Raw genomic sequence first — 19,223 nt, 5'->3', positions numbered from 1 at the left:
GTTATCTTAATTTGCATGCAAGCTCTCCTCCGTTTGATTAGCGAGATAATGGTAGAAATTGCATGAAAGAAAAAAAAAAATTTTTGTGTTCACCTAGCAAGAATCTCATAGAAAATGGTAGAAAGCATATTTTTCCGAACAATCCTCTAAAGCTAAAGAGCTTGCCAAACTTTTTCTCACAAAAATTGCAGGGAAATTTATTTACTTGTGAGAATCAACAATAACTACTTTGACTTCCTTGTTTTTTTTCAAAACTTTCATCCTAATCAAACAGATGCGAGGAAAGGAAAATACATTTTCCTTTTTTGTTCTTTTACTTTACTTTCTATTATATTTTTCTCTCTAATCAAACGGACGCAAGACACCCTTATGGGCCTTAACGGGTTTTTTTTAAGACCACAGACATTCTTAAATTTGTACAACTCGAATTGGCATGTGTGTGAGGCGATAGTTTTTCAAGTCCACAAAACTTTCAAATGGTATATTTTCACTGGCAAATCATTTTTAAGCATATACCCATTGCATGATTCGAACCAGTCATTTGGTATGGCTTGCTGAAAAGTTCATTCACAAAAAAATTTATCTTCATTGAAAATCTATACGTATCTAAACAAAGAACTTATTTTACGAAAACGATCAATATTTTTTGATGCCTATCGATCGATATTTGATAAGGATATTTTTTTATGAATTATATTCTCTACAACACCAATGATATGAGAGGTACTGTAGATTCTCTCATTGTAGATCCCGTTTCTATATGCCTTCGTATATGTAAAACAATGTGTGAGATTATAAAAAAGAGAACTTTATTGGAGTAGAGTTAAAACAGAGAGTTTGATGCAGTGTGTCCAAAAAGTAATTAGCTAGAGTAGAAGAGTGATTTTTGAATAGGTATTTTTGCTCAAATTTTTAGCGAGTTTAGTGTAAATGCTCTAACACGCTATGGGCCAGACCATTCAGGGGTTGTCCAATTTTCGTCCAAAAGTTTCTTTTTATAAGAAAAATGTTAATCACCGCTCTTAAGGAGGCATATAATGTGTAAAATGTGTATCGTTATTTGGAAACTTATGTATAATTATATCCAAAAATGTGTATTGATATATGCGATATATATATATATATATATATATATATATATATATATATATATCACAAAACTTCTTATAAGAGCGCCCTTAACTTGTTAAGGTAAGGACCTCTCCTTTTCCGATCGAATTTCAATGATTCGAGTAACTCAATGTCTTCAAAACGTGATTTTAAAGGTACCCGCAATCCCGGACATTTTTTTTGTTGATTTCTCACGGGTACTCTTAAAATCACGTTCTGAAGACATTAAGCGGCTCAAATCATCGAAATTCGATCAAGAAATGAGAGAAAAAGGGACGTCCTTTCCTTAACTAAATGGGCAAAGTTCACTTTCACCCCCTGTGATTATCACCATATGCGGATACCCCATTCATAGTTTAAAACTGACCACATGATCTACCTGTGGTTTTGAAAATGTGCGGATAAACACCCTGCCATCATGTTTTTCATCCATATTAACGAAGGTGTATCTCGCATACCTCTAGAATGTAATATAAGTCATTCATAATGTATTAAATAAAGAATAGAGTATCGCCATAAAAAATCATCTCGATCAGGTATCAATAACCCAGTGATCTAATTTTTAGTAAATTCAAATTTAAAATTTTAATTTCATAACAAAATCGATTTGATCATGAGCTTTTCATTTTTTAATTGACTTGAATTTTGGCATAAATGTAGTACTCGTCAAAATTTACAATATCAACGGTTTGGATTCAATTTTTGGTATAGGGGATGGTGTGGTTAGATTTAAAAAAGAAGAAGAATCAAGGGATATGATGAGGGTATATTGGTCTTTTAATATTGCGTCCGTTAATATGAATGGAAAATATGATGGCAGGGGATCTATCCGCACATTTTCAAAACCACAGGTAGGTTTTGTGATCAATTTTGAATTATGAGGGGAGTATCCGCACATTGCGATAACCACAGGGGGTCAAAGTGGACTTTGCCCTAACTAAAATAAGGGCGTCCTTATAAGAAGTGGACATATGTATGTGTGTGATCTAAGATCCATCGTTTTCCATCTTTGAAAAGTCCTTTCAATCATAAAGCAAAATCACATAAATTATGACGGCTTTGTTTGTTTTGTATTTTTGTATTTTTGGATATTTTAGTTTTGGTAGTGGGTGGAGAGAGAAATGTGGTAATGATTGGAAAAATGGATAATGAGTAGAAAGAATAGAGAGAGAAATGAAAGTAATAATTAGAGAAATATGACATTTCTCTGGGTTGGTTCCTTGCTAACCTACGTTTTGGGTCTTTGGTGGGTAGATGATAGTCCTTAGTTTAGCCAGGATTTGATGTCATCGTTCCTTGTTCTTTCAATCTTTGTATATAACAATTTCAAAGATTAGTAAAATATTTTTTCCTGTTCAAAAAAAAAATAAAGAAGAAGGGGTAATAATTGGAATGAAAAATAGGATAATAATTAGAAAACAAAACTAAAATGTGAAACGAACAAGATTGACATATCTTCTCTCTAATTAACCTCTTAATTTAATCATTTCATTCGGTTAGCAAATAAAAGCAAAATAAGTCCGCCCCTGCACTCCGTCAGTGGCATATTCAAACGGGTAGTCATTTTCATCCTTGACATAATCATCTCACTCGTCCCCCTACATAACGTGGATTGGCAGTTAATGGAGGGGCACACTATTAGCAACTATTATCGTTTCAATGTTATCGGATGTCCCCAAAGGGACATTAGCAACTATTATGGCAGTTAATTAGTTGCATTTTAAGTGATTCAAACTGTTCATTAAGACGTTTTGCTAAACGAGCCTCTAGTCATGCTTCTCGCACAGCATCATCACAATTGTAGACGTCATTAATAGCGACTGGCTGACTACCACGACACCTCCTCGAACCATGATCAACCAGGAGTCAATCGCCTATGCTTTGATACCAATTGACATAGCGTATGGTTTCTTTTGTTTCTTGCTTAATTAATAATGAATGAGTAGTCGTAAAGGTAGGGTTGCGGAATAATTAGCACACCGTGGTCAGTTTGGGCATTGCTCCTATTTTCAAATAATGGAAAAACCGATTTTAGATTGGAAAATACTTCCCGCGGACGAACTTGGGTATTGTCGGAGCCCATGTGAATTGGGGAATGGGGGTCTAAAACTCATTCTCCGCTGCGCATATGCAAACGACGACCATAAGGATTTGCATTTTGTGGGGTATCTTTTTCAATGTAAAATCAAATGTTTTTAATAACACCGAATGGAGCAGGTTAGTCTAGGCCGGTTGCGAGTGCTATGAACCATACGATCGTACCTTTCTTTTAATTATTTAAAAAGTACAAACAATTTCTTAGTTTTAGTTACTCTGAGCATCAAACTACAAGGGGTGGCTACCTAAGAGCCCGTTTAAATTATAACCCGAGTTTTTAGTCAACACACATCACCGTCTCTGTGGATTCGACTCCGGTCTTACCGGATATTATGTTGCGTTGGTTTCCACCCTACACTTGGGGCAATCCATTAATTTATGACTAGAAGATCGTCAAGCATTTGATTGGGGTGGGGTGCGGTGGCGTTGATGGTTGCTGGGGATTTGAATTGAGAGAGAGAGAGAGAGAGAGAGAAGTGTGGAATGAATGGGGCCATGGGCATATTTACGTAAGGGTAAAATGGTCTTTTTATTCATTCCGTCCAACGGAGTTGGGTCCTCCAAATGGAAACTTTAATGAAGGGGTCTGGTCGTAGGCAAAATTCTATTAGGAGGTAGCGAGACAAACAAGAATAGTTCAAGGAGTGTTCTGGTATTTAACCCTAGAAATATCTACCGACAATGATCATTATAGAAAATAGAACACATCCTCTCCATTTTTAACCCACAGTACATTTTCTTCCTGATCGGCTACGTTGTTCGGACTTCGCTTCTCAAAAAAAAAATTAAAATAAATTTACTTCTCAAAAATTTATTTTGAGAATGACCGCGCTAACAAAATCACAAGAAAAACTTTAGAGTATTGTATTTTAAATTTTAAGATTAAAATTGGGTTATCTCAGTTATTGATGGAAATAAAATAAATTTTAATTTTTGTTTACCAAGCAACCTAGAAAATAGGAGTGCTAGATCAAAGAAGGTAGGAAACTAATTACTCGGGGAAATCTTGACTAAAGTAAAGAATTCCTAGTAAATTCTAATTTTTTTAAAAACCAAAATAATACTGTAATCTTCTAAAAATCGCCCTGCATCAAACAAAAAGAGGCACTCAACATCCTTCAAAAATGGTACAATTAGGTAGGTCCACATGACTTATTAGCAGTTCTTTGTACCGACCAAAAGTCACTGATCAATAGTGACGGACAGTTACATTATACTCGACTATAGCATCACCGGTAGCGGTATTGAACGAATAAATCTCCGAGGTGGCAATTCCACGTGCTAGCCGGAATACTCCGGATCCTCCGACAATGGGCAATTCACGGTACAAATTGAAGAGTGGATATCGTCCCAGAACACTAAGGGTGCTACCGTTATACTCCCCGCTCGTGAAAACAAAATTCAAGGTCATGAGTGTACCCACTTTCTCCAGCCCAGCCTCAGTAAAAGTCCCCTGGGCTCGGCCTACTATCAGAGAGTTGGGCTCTGGCCCAACTGTCAACGCATCGTTGATCACAGTAATCAACCCAAAGAAGGTGGATGACTGGAAAGTATTGTTGGCTCGGGCCACCCTCACATTGTTTTTTCCACTGACTTGGTCACTGAAGTAGAAGTGAAGCTTTGTTACCTTTTCCTTCATCATACTGAGGCTTTGGAACCACTTTTCCACTGCTTGTGGGCTTTCGTCGATGCCATGAACCATAGGCATGGCCATGATCATTGAGCAGAACAATAGAATTGCATACAACTGTTTTTCCATCTCTCTCTCTCTCTCTCTCTCTCTCTCTCTCTCTCTCTCTCTGTAATTGTGACAAAAAGGGTTATGTATGGAGGCTATATATAGTTGGTTTAATTGGTGCAACAACTGAGCAATGCATTCCTCTACATTGAACTACTTAACAAATATGGCGAGATACGTATATTACGAGAATTAGATGTGGATTTCATCAACAAGGAAAGGCAGAAACGGTTTCGATTGGATCGTAGATCAAGTCAAAGACTACAATATTGTACTTTCAGAATGCAATATTTAAGGTAAAAGCAGTTAAGTGTTTTACTAAATGTAATTACAATGAAACGATTTTACAACAGTATGTACTCATAATTTGGAAAGTACATGGGCACACCTCGACTAATCTTTGGAGCCCAATCCCATTGCTCATTTGCGGGAAGCCCAATTAAAATCGAAGCAAATGCTCTGTATGACTTGGCCCTAAAGGAATTGATAGCACCTGTGAGAGCTTTCAAACCTGAGACGTTAGGAGTAGGGGTGGGAATTTAAGACACGACACGATAACATAACACGAATCGGGTACGAAGTTAGCGGATTTGGGTTGACTATTTCTAACATGGAATACGAATATGACACGACATGAAAACATGAAACTAAACAGATTGGATTAGAGTTGAGAGAATTCAGACACGAGCACGAGATGACAAGATAAAACACGACTAGGGAGTTTATGAAAGAACACGATAACACGACACGAACCAGACAAAAATTTAGCAAGTTAGGGTGGCTATTTCTGAAACAGAATACGAATATGACATAACACGATAACACAAAAAGCTACACAAGTCAGATTGGGTAAAATAACTAGACATAATCCAAAAATTATGGTGCATCAGCCCCTCTATGGCTCTGATCCACTTGCCGGTGTTTTACATACGCATTAAAATTGCTACAGTGGCTCCGTACTTCCGGAGAGCCACTGTTCACTTGGTTCAAGACGGGAGGCGATAGTTTTGCAAGTCCACAAAACTTTAAAATGGTATATTTTCACTGGTAAATCATTTATAAATAGAGATGGAGTTAGGGAGGGGCCAGTAAGAGCGGTCGCTCCAGCAAAAAGGAAAAAAAAAACACTAGTATCATATGTAAAAAAAAAATTTTGCTATGAAAATATATAGACTCGCCCTTGTATGGAATTTTGAAAAAAAATATAATAGTAACCTTTAAAATACGAGAATACAAACATGAATTACTAAGTGCGGATCAAAAAAAAAAAAAACATGAATTACTAAGGGCTAAGGGCTAAAATATAACAAAAAATAGAACTATAGGGTTAATATTGTGAATATTCAAGTAATAAATTTCCACCTTTGTTAGATGAGTTTAGTGTTTTACAGTTTTTTTTTTTTGGCCTTAAAATTTCAATGGCACACCAAATCCTCTCTCTCTCTCTTGGCACAAATATCTCCAATTGTTAAGACTTCAAAGGCAATTTCGAGAAAATAGCGACGGAGGAGAAGAGATTTTGGAAATCCAGAGTAATTTTGGTAAAATTTAAGTTGTAGGTATGTCTTTTCCCAATTATTGTTCTAGACTTGTACTAATTCTTTATTTTTTGACAGATAAAATCAAGTAACATGAACGCTTATATACCGAATTCGTCCAGTTGTGATGAATGAAAAAAAAGAAGATGAACAATAAAGAAAAACAAGACACATACATCAAGATCAATCCCATAATTAGTTAAACTGATTTATGTATTTACGTTATTTTGAGTTTTAATGTATTTACATGATTATGCATGTGTATTTATATTTTTTTCTCACATGCACGGTCACCCCTACGTGATGAAATTCCTGGCTTCGTCCCTGTTTATAAGCAATAAGCGGCTTATTTGTACGGATGGTCCCCAAAGTATTTTTGAAATGTCAATTTCGTCCCCATTGTACAAAACGCGCCTATTGAGTCCCCAATGTTAACAATCTGCGTTTACAAGGTCCTTGGGCCAAACTCCATTATATGTTGCCATAAAAAACGAGAGCATTATAATCAAACCCCCAAAATTCCCCACTTTCCCCTTAATTCATTTCCCCCACCGTCCCCGTCATCAACCTGTAAGCCTCCAAACCCACCCTCACCGAGCAAAGCAAACGCGCCGCTCCACCATCGGGTTCTTCCAGATCACCAACCATGGCGCCCCCCTCCACACCATCCGATGCACACTCGCCGCCGTCAAGTTCTTCAACAAGCGCTGTTCAAAAAAAAATGTTCTTGAACATGCAAACCCAAAACATTAATGGATCTAGAAATTGAGAAAAGAACAGGAACTCAACAAATCTCATGCCCAATTCATCCCCGCAATTCCCCTGATTTTTTCTTCCACTCTCCAACGAAAATTTAGAGGAATCGGCCTATTACACCCGCTCTGGGTTTGGATTCCAAGGAAAAAAGCAGAGAGAAAACTTTGTTGAAGAAAAAAAAAATGTTGTGCAAAATGTTACTACCCGAGGAAGACAAAGATGGGAAATGTTCCGGTTTACCTGAACTTATACAATCTCACTACCATTAATGGCTACGCTTATTGGCTGCCTTAGTGTATATCATTCTGGTGTACAAGGTAAGAAAAAAAATATTGGTTATCTTGGTTGGGTCTAGTTTTTTTTTTTTTTTTTTTTTACCGGAATTCTTTATGTTTTCTGGATTGCTGAGAAATTGGAGGAATTCGAAAAGGATCCGAGGTTGGTGAAGGTGCTGGTGCAGAATGAGGTTGGGGGCGTTGAAGGTGAAGTTTGGGGAGAAGTGGGTGGATGTGGAGCCCGTGGAGGGTGCAGTTGTTATAAACATTGAGGATATTCTTCAGGTATGCCAGTTTCTAAAAAGGACATAGTTTTGTGTGATCTTCTTCTTAGGGTTGATTTTTGAGACCACCGTGGAGGTGGAGAGAAGGGGAGAAGTCTTAAATCGCCATTGATAGCAGAGAGAAAGGGAAAGTGAGGGTTGGAGGGGGTTTGACTATAATGCCCTCGTTTTTTACAGCAACAGGTAAAAGAGTTTGGCCTAGGGACCTTTTAAACGCGGATTGTTAACGTTGGGGACTTAATAGACGCGTTTTGTACAATGAGGACGAAATTGACATTTTGAAAATACATTGGGGACCATCCGTACAAATAAGCCAGCAATAAGCATATACCTATCACATAATCTGCATGATTCGAACAGGTCATTTGGTATGGCTTGTTAAGAAGTTCATTCCCAATTTTTTTTTTATCTTTCATCGAACATCTATACGTATCCGAACAAAGAACTTGTTTTACGCAAACGATCGATATTTTTTGATGCCTAACGATCAATATCTGATCAAGGATATTTTTTTATGAATTATATTCTCTACAACACAAACGATATGAGCGGTTTAGATTCTCTCATTGTAGATCCGATTTCTATATGCCTTCATATGCGTAAGACAATGTTTGAGATTATAAAAAAGAGTACTTAATTTAATGCAGTAGAGTTAAAATAGAGAGTTTGATGCAGTGTGTCCAAAAAGTAATTAATTAAAGTAGAAAAGTGATTTTGGAATAGACTTTTTTCTCAAGTTTTTAGCAAGTTTAGTGTAAATGCTCTAACACTCTATGGGCCAAACTATTTCGGGGTAGTCCAAAAGTTTCTTTTTTATAAGGAAAAATGTTAATCACCGCTCTTAAGGAGGTAGATAATGTGTATCATTATTCGAAAACTTACGTATTAATTACATGCAAAAATGTGTGTTAATATCCGTGAAACATATATGAAAATCCTAACCTATTTAACATTATATGCTTATTATCATCGCCTAGTGAGCGGTGGTTATTGCAAGATCATTATTACAATAATGATAGTTTACCTCGAATCCTCCCCTCTGTCAAGGGCGGAGCATGGTTAGACAAGTGGAGTAATGGAGGGGCACACAGGCAGCAACTATTATGGCAGTTAATTAGTTGCTTTTGAAGCGATTCAAACTGCCATTGAGACGTACGTTTTGCTAAACGAGCCCGGTCGTGCTTCTCGTGCAGCATCATCGCACTTGTAGACGTCATTAATAGCGACTTGTTGACTACCACAACCACCTTGTCAAACCAGGATCAACCATGAGTCGATCGCCTATGCTCTAATACCAATTGACATAGTCTAGACACATGAACAAGACGAGAATCTCTCATCACGAACGAAGACAACTCTTCTACAATTTGTTTTAATCAACTCAATTAATTCTTCCAGCCTGGGTTAAATCTGTACTGGAAGTATTGTGAGTGGATCCCACACACACTGGACACTTCAGTGTGTGGGACCACTTCTACTGTGAGTGAGCGTGTATAGTACTTATTGATGAAAATAAAATAAAATAAAATATTTGTTGACCAAGCAACCTATAAAATAGGAATACTAGATCAAGAGAAAACTAATTACTTCAGGAAATCTTGACTAAAGTAAAGAATTCCTACTAAATTCTATTTTATTTTATTTTTAAAACCAAAATAATACTCTTCCAAAATCGCCCTGCATCACATGGCTAAGAGTCCTAAGACCATTATATTAAGAGAGATTATGCTAACAAAGACAAATCAAACAAAAAGAGGCACTCAACATCCTCCAAAAAAATGCGGATCAAAAAAAAAAAAAACATCCTCCAAAAAAAAGAAGGTACAAGGTATGTTCGCATGCATGACTTATTAGCAGTTCTTTGTACCGATCCAAAGTCACTCAATAATGAAGGACAATTACTTTATACTCCACTATAGCGTCATCGGAAGTGGTATTGAACGAATAAGTCTTTGCGGTGGCGATTCCATGTGCTAGTCGGAAAACACCGGACCCTCCAACAATGGGCAATTCACGGTACAAATTGAAGATTGGATTTCGTCCTAGAACGCTAAGGGTGCTACCTTTGTACTCTCCGCTCGTGAAAACAAAATTCAAAGTCATGAGTAGACCCACTTCCTCCAGCCCAGCCGATGTATAAGTCCCCTGGGCTCGGCCTACTATCGGAGAGTTGGGCTCAGGCCCGACCGTCAATGCATTGTCCATCACCCTAACTAAACCAAAAAAGGTGGGTGACTGGGAAGTATTGATGGCTTGGGCCACGCCCACAGCAGTCGGGTTTTCTCCACTGACTTGGTCACGGAAATAGAAGTGAAGCTTTGTTACCTTTTCCTTCATCATACTGAGGCTTTGGAACCACTTTTCCAATGCTTGTGGGCTTTCGTCGATGCCATGAACCACAGGCATGGCCATGATCATTGAGCAGAACAATAGAATTGCACACAACTGTTTTTCCATCTCTCTCTCTCTCTCTCTCTCTCTCTCTCTCTCTCTCTCTCTCTGTAATTGTGACAAAAAGGGTTGTGTATGGAGGCTATATATATATTTGGTTTAATGGGTGCAACAATTGAGCAATGCATTCCTCTACATTGAACTACTTACCAATTATGGGAAGATACGTATACTACGAGAATTAGATGTGGATTTCATCAACAAAGGAAAGTAAGAAACTGTTTCGATTGAATCATAGAATTAAGTCCAAGATATATTGTACTTTCAGAATGCGATTAAGGTAAGGAGGTAAAAGCATTTAATGATTTACTGAGACTCCGTTTGTTTGGACGTAAAATATTTTCTGATAAAATGTTTTATTTATTTTTTGGTGTTTGGTTGTATAAAAAATTAGAAATTTTTTTTACATGTAATACATTTTCCATCAATTGAATGAAAATAACTTACCCTTAAATCTTCTATAAGTTATTTTCTAAAATAAACCTGCTGTTTCTACTGCAATTCTCACTGTTCAGTTTCCTCGATCGTCAGTCCTGACCCACGTTCAATTTCAATATTCTCATATGTCTCCACCGTTTAAGCTCCCCTCTCTGCACTATTTTGTTGATTTCTGAAAATATTTTCAAGTGCCAACCAAACATTGGAAAATAAAAGTTTGAAATTTGCTTTCTGAAAAAATATTTTACATGAAAAATATTTTACATTGTAAAACATTTTACATCGAAACAAACGGAGCCTAAATGTAATTAGCATGAAACGATTGTACAACAGTATATCCATAATTTGGAAAACGTAATTGACCGTGTTATGTTTTACAACAGTATATACAACCGTGTTATATTTTTGTATCATTTTTAAAGATTAATAAATTTCTTTTGCAGAGAAAAAACAGCATATTCATAATTTGGAAACGTAATTGACCATATATGCATAACACGGAACACGGGAATTGAGTGCTAAATAATTATTTGATCGACTAATTTTTGGAAGAATTATATGATTTTGGGGCGAATAGGGTAAGAACAAGGGATCATTACCACTAGGTACAGAAAATAAAAAGTATTTTTCATTAAGGTAAGATAGAATACTTAATTACCACTAGATCCACTTTTTACAAAATATATTTACCATTAATGGAAGTGCCACCGTAGGACACCCTAGGGTTTTAGGATACCATAGAATTTTAGGGTATCCTAGGGTTTTAGGGTTTAGGATATCCTAGGGTTTAAGTTTAGGCGCTTTCATAGAACCCTAAGATTTAGGTTTAATTAGGCACTTTCATAAGGGTTTTAGGGTACATTTTCCTATTATAGGGTTTTAGCGATTTAGGCACTTTCATAGGGTATCCTAGGGTTTAGACATTTTCATAGGATACCCTATAATTTAGGCACTTTTATAGGGTACTCTAGAATTTGGGCACTTTCATAGGTACCCCAAGGTTTAGGTACTTTCAGGGCTTAGGGTTTTAAGTATTTTCATAAGGTTTTGATGTTTCATTACTTGGAGGTGACCCGATGAAAAATACGTTTTATTTTCTGTATCTAGTGATAAAAAAAGAACGACAGCCGAATGGAGGGTGAGAGTGAGAACTTCTCTAGCTTGGATAACTTGTTGGGTATGATTGAAGAGGTTTAAATTAATAGGCAAGGGGAACCTTAATTCTAGGACATAATTCCTAATTAAAAAAAAAAAGAAGAAGACGAGGGCCTCCTACAACCTTCATACTGGACTCACGCTAGAGCGCGCTGCTGCAGAAACTGTCTGTTTTCTACCTATGATAATGCAACCGCGAACTTCAATCTTGCAGCCACAAAGTTGAAAGAGAGTCAAAGTTAGCATCCGCCACATTGGTGTTTGCAGCCGCAAGGTTAGGAATGTGGGCCAGAATTTAGAATATTTCTCCAATTGGACTTTTAAGGAGACCAGCCAACACCATTTTAAAAGCCCAATTTTTTTTTTTAAATAAGTCCAAAGTACTTTGGGAAAATGACGGCCCAGGACGTGTTTTGATAATTAATACCTTCCAATGACATTCTAAGAACAATTGTTAATGCTGAAAATGTTCTTGGCGGGTATTAATTATCAAAATACGTCATTGACCGTCATTTTCCCTTCTTTAAAAAGTGACTTTATTCTGCCGATCAAAAAAAAAAGTGAATTTATTCCTTCACATGATTGGCCCAAGTTATTTTTTATTTTTTATTTGGTAAACGTTTCTTTGAAAAGTGAATTAAAGAAAATTGTTTGGAGGCACTCGGTCTTGCTAAAATTGTAACCTTGCATCAACTCCCCGGATCCCATGAACCTCTTGGTGTTTCGGCTGGTGTTTTGAATTGTGCGGTTTTGTGGGTTCTTTTTGGTGTTCGATTGGCGTCTTGTCTTCTTTTAAGTTTCGGGTGGCTTTTTGCCGGTGTGCACTTAATAATTTTAATCTTTGTAATCCTTTATAAATATTAATTAATTTTTTTTGCTTAGAAAAAAAAAAAACCTCTTGGTGGGTTGTTAAGTCATGTTTAAAGAGAGACAATCCAATTCCTTGAACCTAAAAACAACGAAAGCAATCATTTTTGGTGTCGTTTCGTTGGATGCTGGGAGCGTGCTGCACAGCTACGTGCTGTGTAGCGTGCTGCGCGGCCGCCGGTGCCGCCTTGCCGGCATCGGCCTGATGATCGGAGACGTCCACTGCGTAGAGCTCGTCGAGTACTACAAGTGTACCAAAAATCAACCCGATCAAATATCGTTAAGTGTCTCATCGGAACACATATAATTCGAAAAGAATGGATTCAGTGGTTTTGATCCAGTGTTTCGTATCCATTAGGATTCATTTTTTTCCAAGTTATATGTGTTCCGATGAGGCACTTAACGATATTTGATCGGGTTGATTTTTGGTACACTTGTAGTACTCGACGAGCTCTACGCAGTGGATGTCTCCGATCATCGGGCCGATGCCAGCAAGGTGCGCGCAGCACGCTGCACAGCACATAGCTGTGCAGCACGCTCCCAGCATCCCGTTTCGTTATCATCCTTGGAGATATATCCAGGACCTAATTCTACGACTAATCAAAATTAGGGCATCTTCAAGTTCAAAATTAGGGTTTTCAAAACTTGTTCTTCTTTCGTACTTCAAGACTTCCAATCACCGATGACGATGGCAGACAGGCAGAGACAATGAAAAACAACATCGGAGATGATAAAAATTGACAGTGGAGATGGCTAACAAGCTCATGATCATTTTTTGCAGTAGTTGGATGTGGCGAGTCACTATAGTAAAGGGAGGAATTGGCGAGGAGCAGCCAAGGCTTCTTGATTCCGTTTTTGAGCCTTTGGCTCGGAAAAACCTCCCATTTGGGAGGAAGGGAGGCAGCTGGAGATGCTCTTAGATCATTTTCCTACCAAGACTGCACAACCTCTCTGATATTCTACAACATTTATGAAGATCGATCCTAGGGCAATCTGAATAATTTTATGTTGGAACCATAAAAAAGAATTACTTTAATTAAGTCAACAGAGGAATGCCGATAAATAAAAATAAAAATAAAAATAAAACGAGGAATGTATCCACATGACTATTAACGAATTAACAATTTTTTTTGGAGAGATGGCAAGAAATTCATTAGGAAAAAGATTACAGCAAAGCAAAACTTATTCCACCTCACTCCCACGCGTGAACATTTGAAACGGCTATAGGAGGGACTATAGGAATTAGTCTAAGGTGCGCGCAAACTAGCTCAGGACACCCTGTATTACCAAAAAAAGAAAAAAGATCAAACTTATTAGATTTGGGAACAGTAAAATTTTGAAATCTTGTTGTTCATAGTTCGGCCTTCGAATTTATGAATTCCTGGTTCCGTCCCTACCGGTCAGTAAGCTTGCGCGGTAAGAAAACCCATGATCCCACTACTCCCACTAAGTCTCCCATGACGCACGCTTAACCCCCACCGATGTCGCCCATCATCTTATGATCAATACCCAACCCGCGAAAATGATCTCCCAAAAGCTCCTCTCGGTGTGATCGTTTGGATTTTGCAAGAGTCTTGTCGGAGTGCTCAAATCAATCGTCCAGATTTTAACATCAATAAAATGTAATATTTGTTTTGTCTCCTTTTGTTTCTCTCTGTTTCTTATGCTTTTTCTGCCATTTCTTGTTTTCTTCTCTCTGGTTGGTTCCTCACCAACTTCTTTTGGGTCCTTAGTGGCATATGATTGTCGAAGGCTAAGGTGCCAACATAGTTGGATGTTAATTTTTCCTCATTGTGATGTCTTTTTCCTTCAGATTCCTTTAATCGTTGTAACTTTGTTTCAATGATTAATAAAATTCTTCTTCGCCAATAAAAAAAAAGAAAGAAAGTACACAACTTGCAAACCACTAATTATTCCCGATTGAACCAAACAATAATCATTTCAATAGTGAATGACAATAACATGAAACTCAAGGACAGCATTGAGGGAGGTGATATTGGCTGAATACGTTTGTGCGGTGGCAATCCCTCGTGCTAGCCGGAAAACACCAGACCCTCCAACAATGGGCATTTCACGGTACATATGGAATATCGGATCTTGGGCCAAAACGCTGAGGGTGCTACCATTGTACTTTCCACTTGTGAAGACAAAGTTCCAGCTTATTTGTATACCAACTTCCTGTATCCCAGCATATGCATACATCCCCTGAGCTCGGCCTAGTATCGTGGAGTTGAGCTCGGGCCCAACTGTCAATGGATCGTCTACCACGTAAACTGACCCGAAATTGGCCGTGGGTGACTGAGAAGTGACGTTGGCTCCGGCCACTTCAACTGCACTTATGTTGTTGCCATTCACCGTGTCGTGCAAATAGAAGTGGATCTTTGTTACCTTTTCTTTCATGCGGCCCAGCTCTTCGAACCATTTTTCCACAGCTTGAGGTGATTCATCGATGCCATGAACCGTCGGCATGGCTATGACGACCATTGAGCAAAGCACTAGAATTGTACCAACTGCTCCCATATCTCTCTCTCTCTCTCTCTCTCTCTCTCTCTCTCTCTCTCTCTCTCTCTCTCTCTCTCTATGTTGTCCCTCTCTAGAGAGATTTTTAAGGGCGGATAGTCGGTACATCAGTTGACCTAGTGACAATAATGTTTAAACAAGAAAGTCATTTAATTATTACATAGCAATTAATTCTATGGTATCTACAAGTATTAATATCTAGGGGGTTGAGAGTAACAATATTTTAGCATAATAATATCTAGGGGGTTGAGAGTAACATTTTGTTGATATTCTCCTTTTGAATATATACATTGCTTTCTGACTTATTGTATTGGGCTACAATAATTAAGGGGTCTTCTAGCCTAATATTAATTCTTTTGGAGTATACTTTTGTTTTTATCAAAAAAAAAAAAAAAAAAAGAGCCTTTGTAGTTTTTCCTTCTTTTTTTTTTGGAATTACTCATTCATCGAGATGAATTAGGAAATTAAAAAATATGAACAATGTTGAATGTTTGCAACAAATGACAAGAATAATGAAAAAATAAAATTGTCTGTATGTTCTAGATTAATTTTGTCCGTAGTGATTTTTCTTAAGGTTTTGATAAAGGAAATATTATGCTTTATGTTCTTCATCGAGACGAATCAGTAATCTACGAAAGCTATCCACCACCAAGAAAACCGCTGAAAAGTCCCTTGAAATTGTCACCTCCTCTCTGTTTGTTTTTTTCTTATTTCTTATTTCTGAGTCTTTGCTTTACCTAATTAACTTCCTTATTCTAATACGTTTTCCGACCTTAAATCTAAAGAAGATTCCCAATATGTTTCTTCATTTCTTTTGTCAAATAGGCTTTTGATTGCCAAATAAAATCTTCTCTTTAATCCATTGTAAGGATAATGTATCTGGAAATGAATACCCTGTAAAATAATCTTAGAATCATTACTGCTTGCAACCAGTTGTCGAGCACCCAATATAATTTCATACCAAGAGGATGCAGTATCATTATTCCCATGTAATCTGCGATTCAATATTTTTTAATTGGCAAAGAAGATTTTTATTAATTTGAGAAATAACAGTTACAAAGATTAAAAGGAAATGAAAAAACCGGCATCATAACCATAGACCTACATTCCAACTGTATTGACATCTGGGCCAACGACAATCATATGGCATCTCCTAAAGGGGGAAATGTTGGCAAGAAACCAACCAAAAGGAAAACCAATACATAGCCAAGTGATACAAAAATGCTCTAAGCATAACAGGGTGATGTTGGGAAATCCGAACAGCAGGCTCGACTCACAAAGAACAAAAAAAACACTTAGAATCTTGGGATACTATCATCACAGAAAAATACACCAGAGAAAAGGAAGAGAAAGAGGAACAGACAAACAGAACACACAGATAATCGTGAAAAACCTCAACGGGAGAAAAAATCACAGGAGGCACACCAGTCCACTATGAACAAAGAAAAAGAAAGATTGAAGAGAGAGGTAATAATTGGGGAGAGATGAGAAAATAATAATTGGATAAATAGAGTAATGATTTAAGAGAAATAGAATAATAATTAAAAAATACAACTAAAATAGAAAACGAACACAGCGGTCTTCTAGTTTCTCTTGGATTCTCTCTCTAAAATTTCCTCTCTCTAGTGTCTCAACAAATGAATACAGCAATTATAGGCAAAGGCCAAATGGTCGCGGGACCCCTCCTTGATCGCGGGTCGCTGACTGGACCATGTTGCCAGCCTCTTGAAGGGACTCTATCGCTACCCTGCATGGCCGCGAGCCTGCCTAGTGATCCTGTCATGGATTTCTATTGCTGAAAATTGTCAGCATTCCCAACAATCTTCCACTTGAAGATAACTGAAGCAATTAATATCAACAATCTCGATCAAAGTGGAAGTAGTGAACTTCACCCCTCTTGAGTCTTGATGTGACTCCAGACCAAACATCTTCTTAAGCATGAAGGCCAACTAAAGTAATGCACAACTTCAATTGCTCAATGGTGACTGACTTTGTCGACATATCTGTTGGATTGAACCAATTTTTAGACTAAAGTGTCACCCAAATCACAGAAACTATGGGCCACCCGAATTAAAAGCCACATGCTTACCTAACCATGGTTTATACAGCATTTTGGTGCCCTTTCTACACCTTATTTGTCTTTTCCCTTTTCTCTCCCATTACGCCACAATATCGGCGAAATAGGCCTTCAAAGTTTTTTGGTAAATCAAAGTCTTTATAGTTCAAAACAAGAACTAGCTAGCTAGCCCTTGGTTGGAATATCTGGTTTCGAATCATGAATTCTTCATGTAGATAAAAATCACTTCTTATTTGTCATGCATATGATTTGGGTGTTTCTGTTTAACAACTTAACAACCGTCCCTTCGGGGACACCCGATAAAATTGGAACGATATAGAGAAGATTAGCATAGTCCCTGCACAAGGATGACACGCACAAATCGAGAAATGGTCCAAATTTTTGCTTAGCAAAAGAAAGAAAAAAAAAAACTTAACAACCGGTTACATCAAGAATGGATTGAGACTGAGTGTGATGGTTATATATATATATATATATATAAATTTTCAGGTCCACTCGCCCGGATTTTCTTATGGTCCGGATTTTTCCTTTCCCGATCGAATTTCGATGATCCGAGCCGCTCAATGTGTTCAGAACGTGATTTTAAGAGTACCCGCGAAAAATCAGCAAAAAAAATGATCGGGAAGGGCTTGATCCGAGCAGTTTTTTACTGAACCGTTCAATAAAAAACTGTTCGGATCAAGCCTTTCTCGATCGTTTTTTTTGCTGATTTCTCGCGGGTACCCATAAAATCACGTTCTGATCACTTTGAGCGGCTCGGATCATCGAAATTCGATCGGGAAATGCGAGGTCCGGACGGTCCGGACCGTAAGGCGTCCGGACCTGAAAAGAACTCATAATATATATATATCCTAATTACTAGGTTGGAACAATTGTGAAATAATCATTTTAGATCCAAATACATCACAAGAGAATTGATGCGGCTTAAGGAAGTACACAACTTGCAAGTACCAATAATTATTCCCGATTGAACCAACAATCATTTCAATAGTGAATGACAATTACATGAAACTCAATGACAGCATTAGAGGAGGTGGTATTGACTGAATACGTTTGTGCGGTGGCAATTCCTCGTGCTAGTCGGAACACACCAGACCCTCCAACGATGGGCATTTCCCGGTACATATGCAATATCGGATCTTGGGCCAAAACACTAAGAGTGCTACCATTGCACTTCCCACTCGTGAAAACAAAGTTCCTGGTTAATTGCATATCAACTTCCTGTAGCCCAGCAAATGCATTCATCCCCTGACCTCGGCCTAGTATCGTGGAGTTGAGCTCGGGCCCAACTGTCAATGGATCGTCAACCACGTAAATTGACCCGAAATCGGTGGGTGACTGAGAAGTGATGTTGGCTTGGGCCACTTCAACTGCACTTATGTTGTTGCCACTCACTGTGTTGTGCAAATAGAAGTGAATCTTTGTTACCTTTTCTTTCATTTGGCCCAGTTCTTCGAACCATTTTTCCACGGCTTGAGGTGATTCATCGATGCCATGAACCATCGGCATGGCTATGACCATTGAGCAAAGCACTAAAATTGTAGCAACTGCTCCCATCTCTCTCTCTCTCTCTCTCTCTCTCTCTCTCTCTCTCTCTCTCTCTCTCTCTCTCTCTCTCTCTCTCTCTCTCTCTCTCCTAGTGACAATAATGTTTAAACAAGAAAGTCATTGAATCGATCATAACATAGCAAATGATAAGTACTAGTTCGACTACGCGTAATACCATGTGCACAAGTTATTCAATAATATTCAATTTGAGGAGTAAGCCAATGTACAACTACGCGTACCTACCACTATTTTGTTTTAGTAACATTTTGTTGATATTGTCCTTTTAAATGTCTACAGTGTGCTTTCTAATATGGGGTGTTCCAGCTAGCCTAATAATTCTTTTGGAGTATACTTTTGTGTTTATATATT

At 37.8% G+C, this 19,223-nt stretch overlaps 3 protein-coding genes and 1 non-coding gene across 5 annotated transcripts; 1 reads left to right on the top strand and 3 right to left on the bottom strand.

Annotated features, from left to right (window-relative positions):
• Positions 1–4,396: 4,396 nt before the first annotated feature.
• On the bottom strand, positions 4,397–4,990 carry LOC131308057 (dirigent protein 23-like). The gene has a single exon (XM_058334867.1). It carries the CDS (start codon positions 4,964–4,966, stop codon positions 4,397–4,399), a length of 570 nt encoding a protein of 189 aa, XP_058190850.1. The 5' UTR covers positions 4,967–4,990.
• A 4,654-nt stretch (positions 4,991–9,644) lies between these two features.
• Positions 9,645–10,285, bottom strand: LOC131308056 (dirigent protein 23-like). The gene has a single exon (XM_058334866.1). It carries the CDS (start codon positions 10,253–10,255, stop codon positions 9,680–9,682), a length of 576 nt encoding a protein of 191 aa, XP_058190849.1. The 5' UTR covers positions 10,256–10,285; the 3' UTR covers positions 9,645–9,679.
• A 4,312-nt stretch (positions 10,286–14,597) lies between these two features.
• On the bottom strand, positions 14,598–18,916 carry LOC131308055 (dirigent protein 21-like). Of its 2 annotated transcripts, XM_058334865.1 has the most exons (2): positions 18,785–18,916; positions 14,598–15,147 (listed from the first exon to the last, which is right to left on the bottom strand). In XM_058334865.1, the coding sequence occupies exons 1-2, from the start codon at positions 18,861–18,863 to the stop codon at positions 14,651–14,653; spliced, it is 576 nt and encodes a 191-aa protein (XP_058190848.1). In that variant the 5' UTR covers positions 18,864–18,916; the 3' UTR covers positions 14,598–14,650. The 2 variants fall into 2 exon arrangements, with proteins under 2 accessions (XP_058190848.1, XP_058190847.1); XM_058334864.1 differs by lacking the exon at positions 18,785–18,916 and having other exon boundaries at positions 14,598–15,272.
• Positions 17,587–17,689, top strand: LOC131308994 (U6 spliceosomal RNA). Its single transcript, XR_009194668.1, has one exon. It is a non-coding gene; the product is annotated as a U6 spliceosomal RNA (small nuclear RNA).
• Positions 18,917–19,223: the final 307 nt, after the last annotated feature.

Source organism: Rhododendron vialii, chromosome 11a, assembly GCF_030253575.1.
Source record: "Rhododendron vialii isolate Sample 1 chromosome 11a, ASM3025357v1".
Lineage (NCBI taxonomy): Eukaryota > Viridiplantae > Streptophyta > Magnoliopsida > Ericales > Ericaceae > Rhododendron > Rhododendron vialii.
The sequence above is the reverse complement of the archived record's forward strand: the minus strand, read 5'-3'. Positions and strand labels throughout refer to the sequence as shown.

What these genes read in the sequence shown, in the direction of transcription:
- LOC131308057 (XM_058334867.1), bottom strand. Translation starts at nt 4,966, where the DNA reads ATGGAAAAACAGTTGTATGCAATTCTATTGTTCTGCTCAATGATCATG.
- LOC131308056 (XM_058334866.1), bottom strand. Translation starts at nt 10,255, where the DNA reads ATGGAAAAACAGTTGTGTGCAATTCTATTGTTCTGCTCAATGATCATG.
- LOC131308055 (XM_058334864.1), bottom strand. Translation starts at nt 15,229, where the DNA reads ATGGGAGCAGTTGGTACAATTCTAGTGCTTTGCTCAATGGTCGTCATA.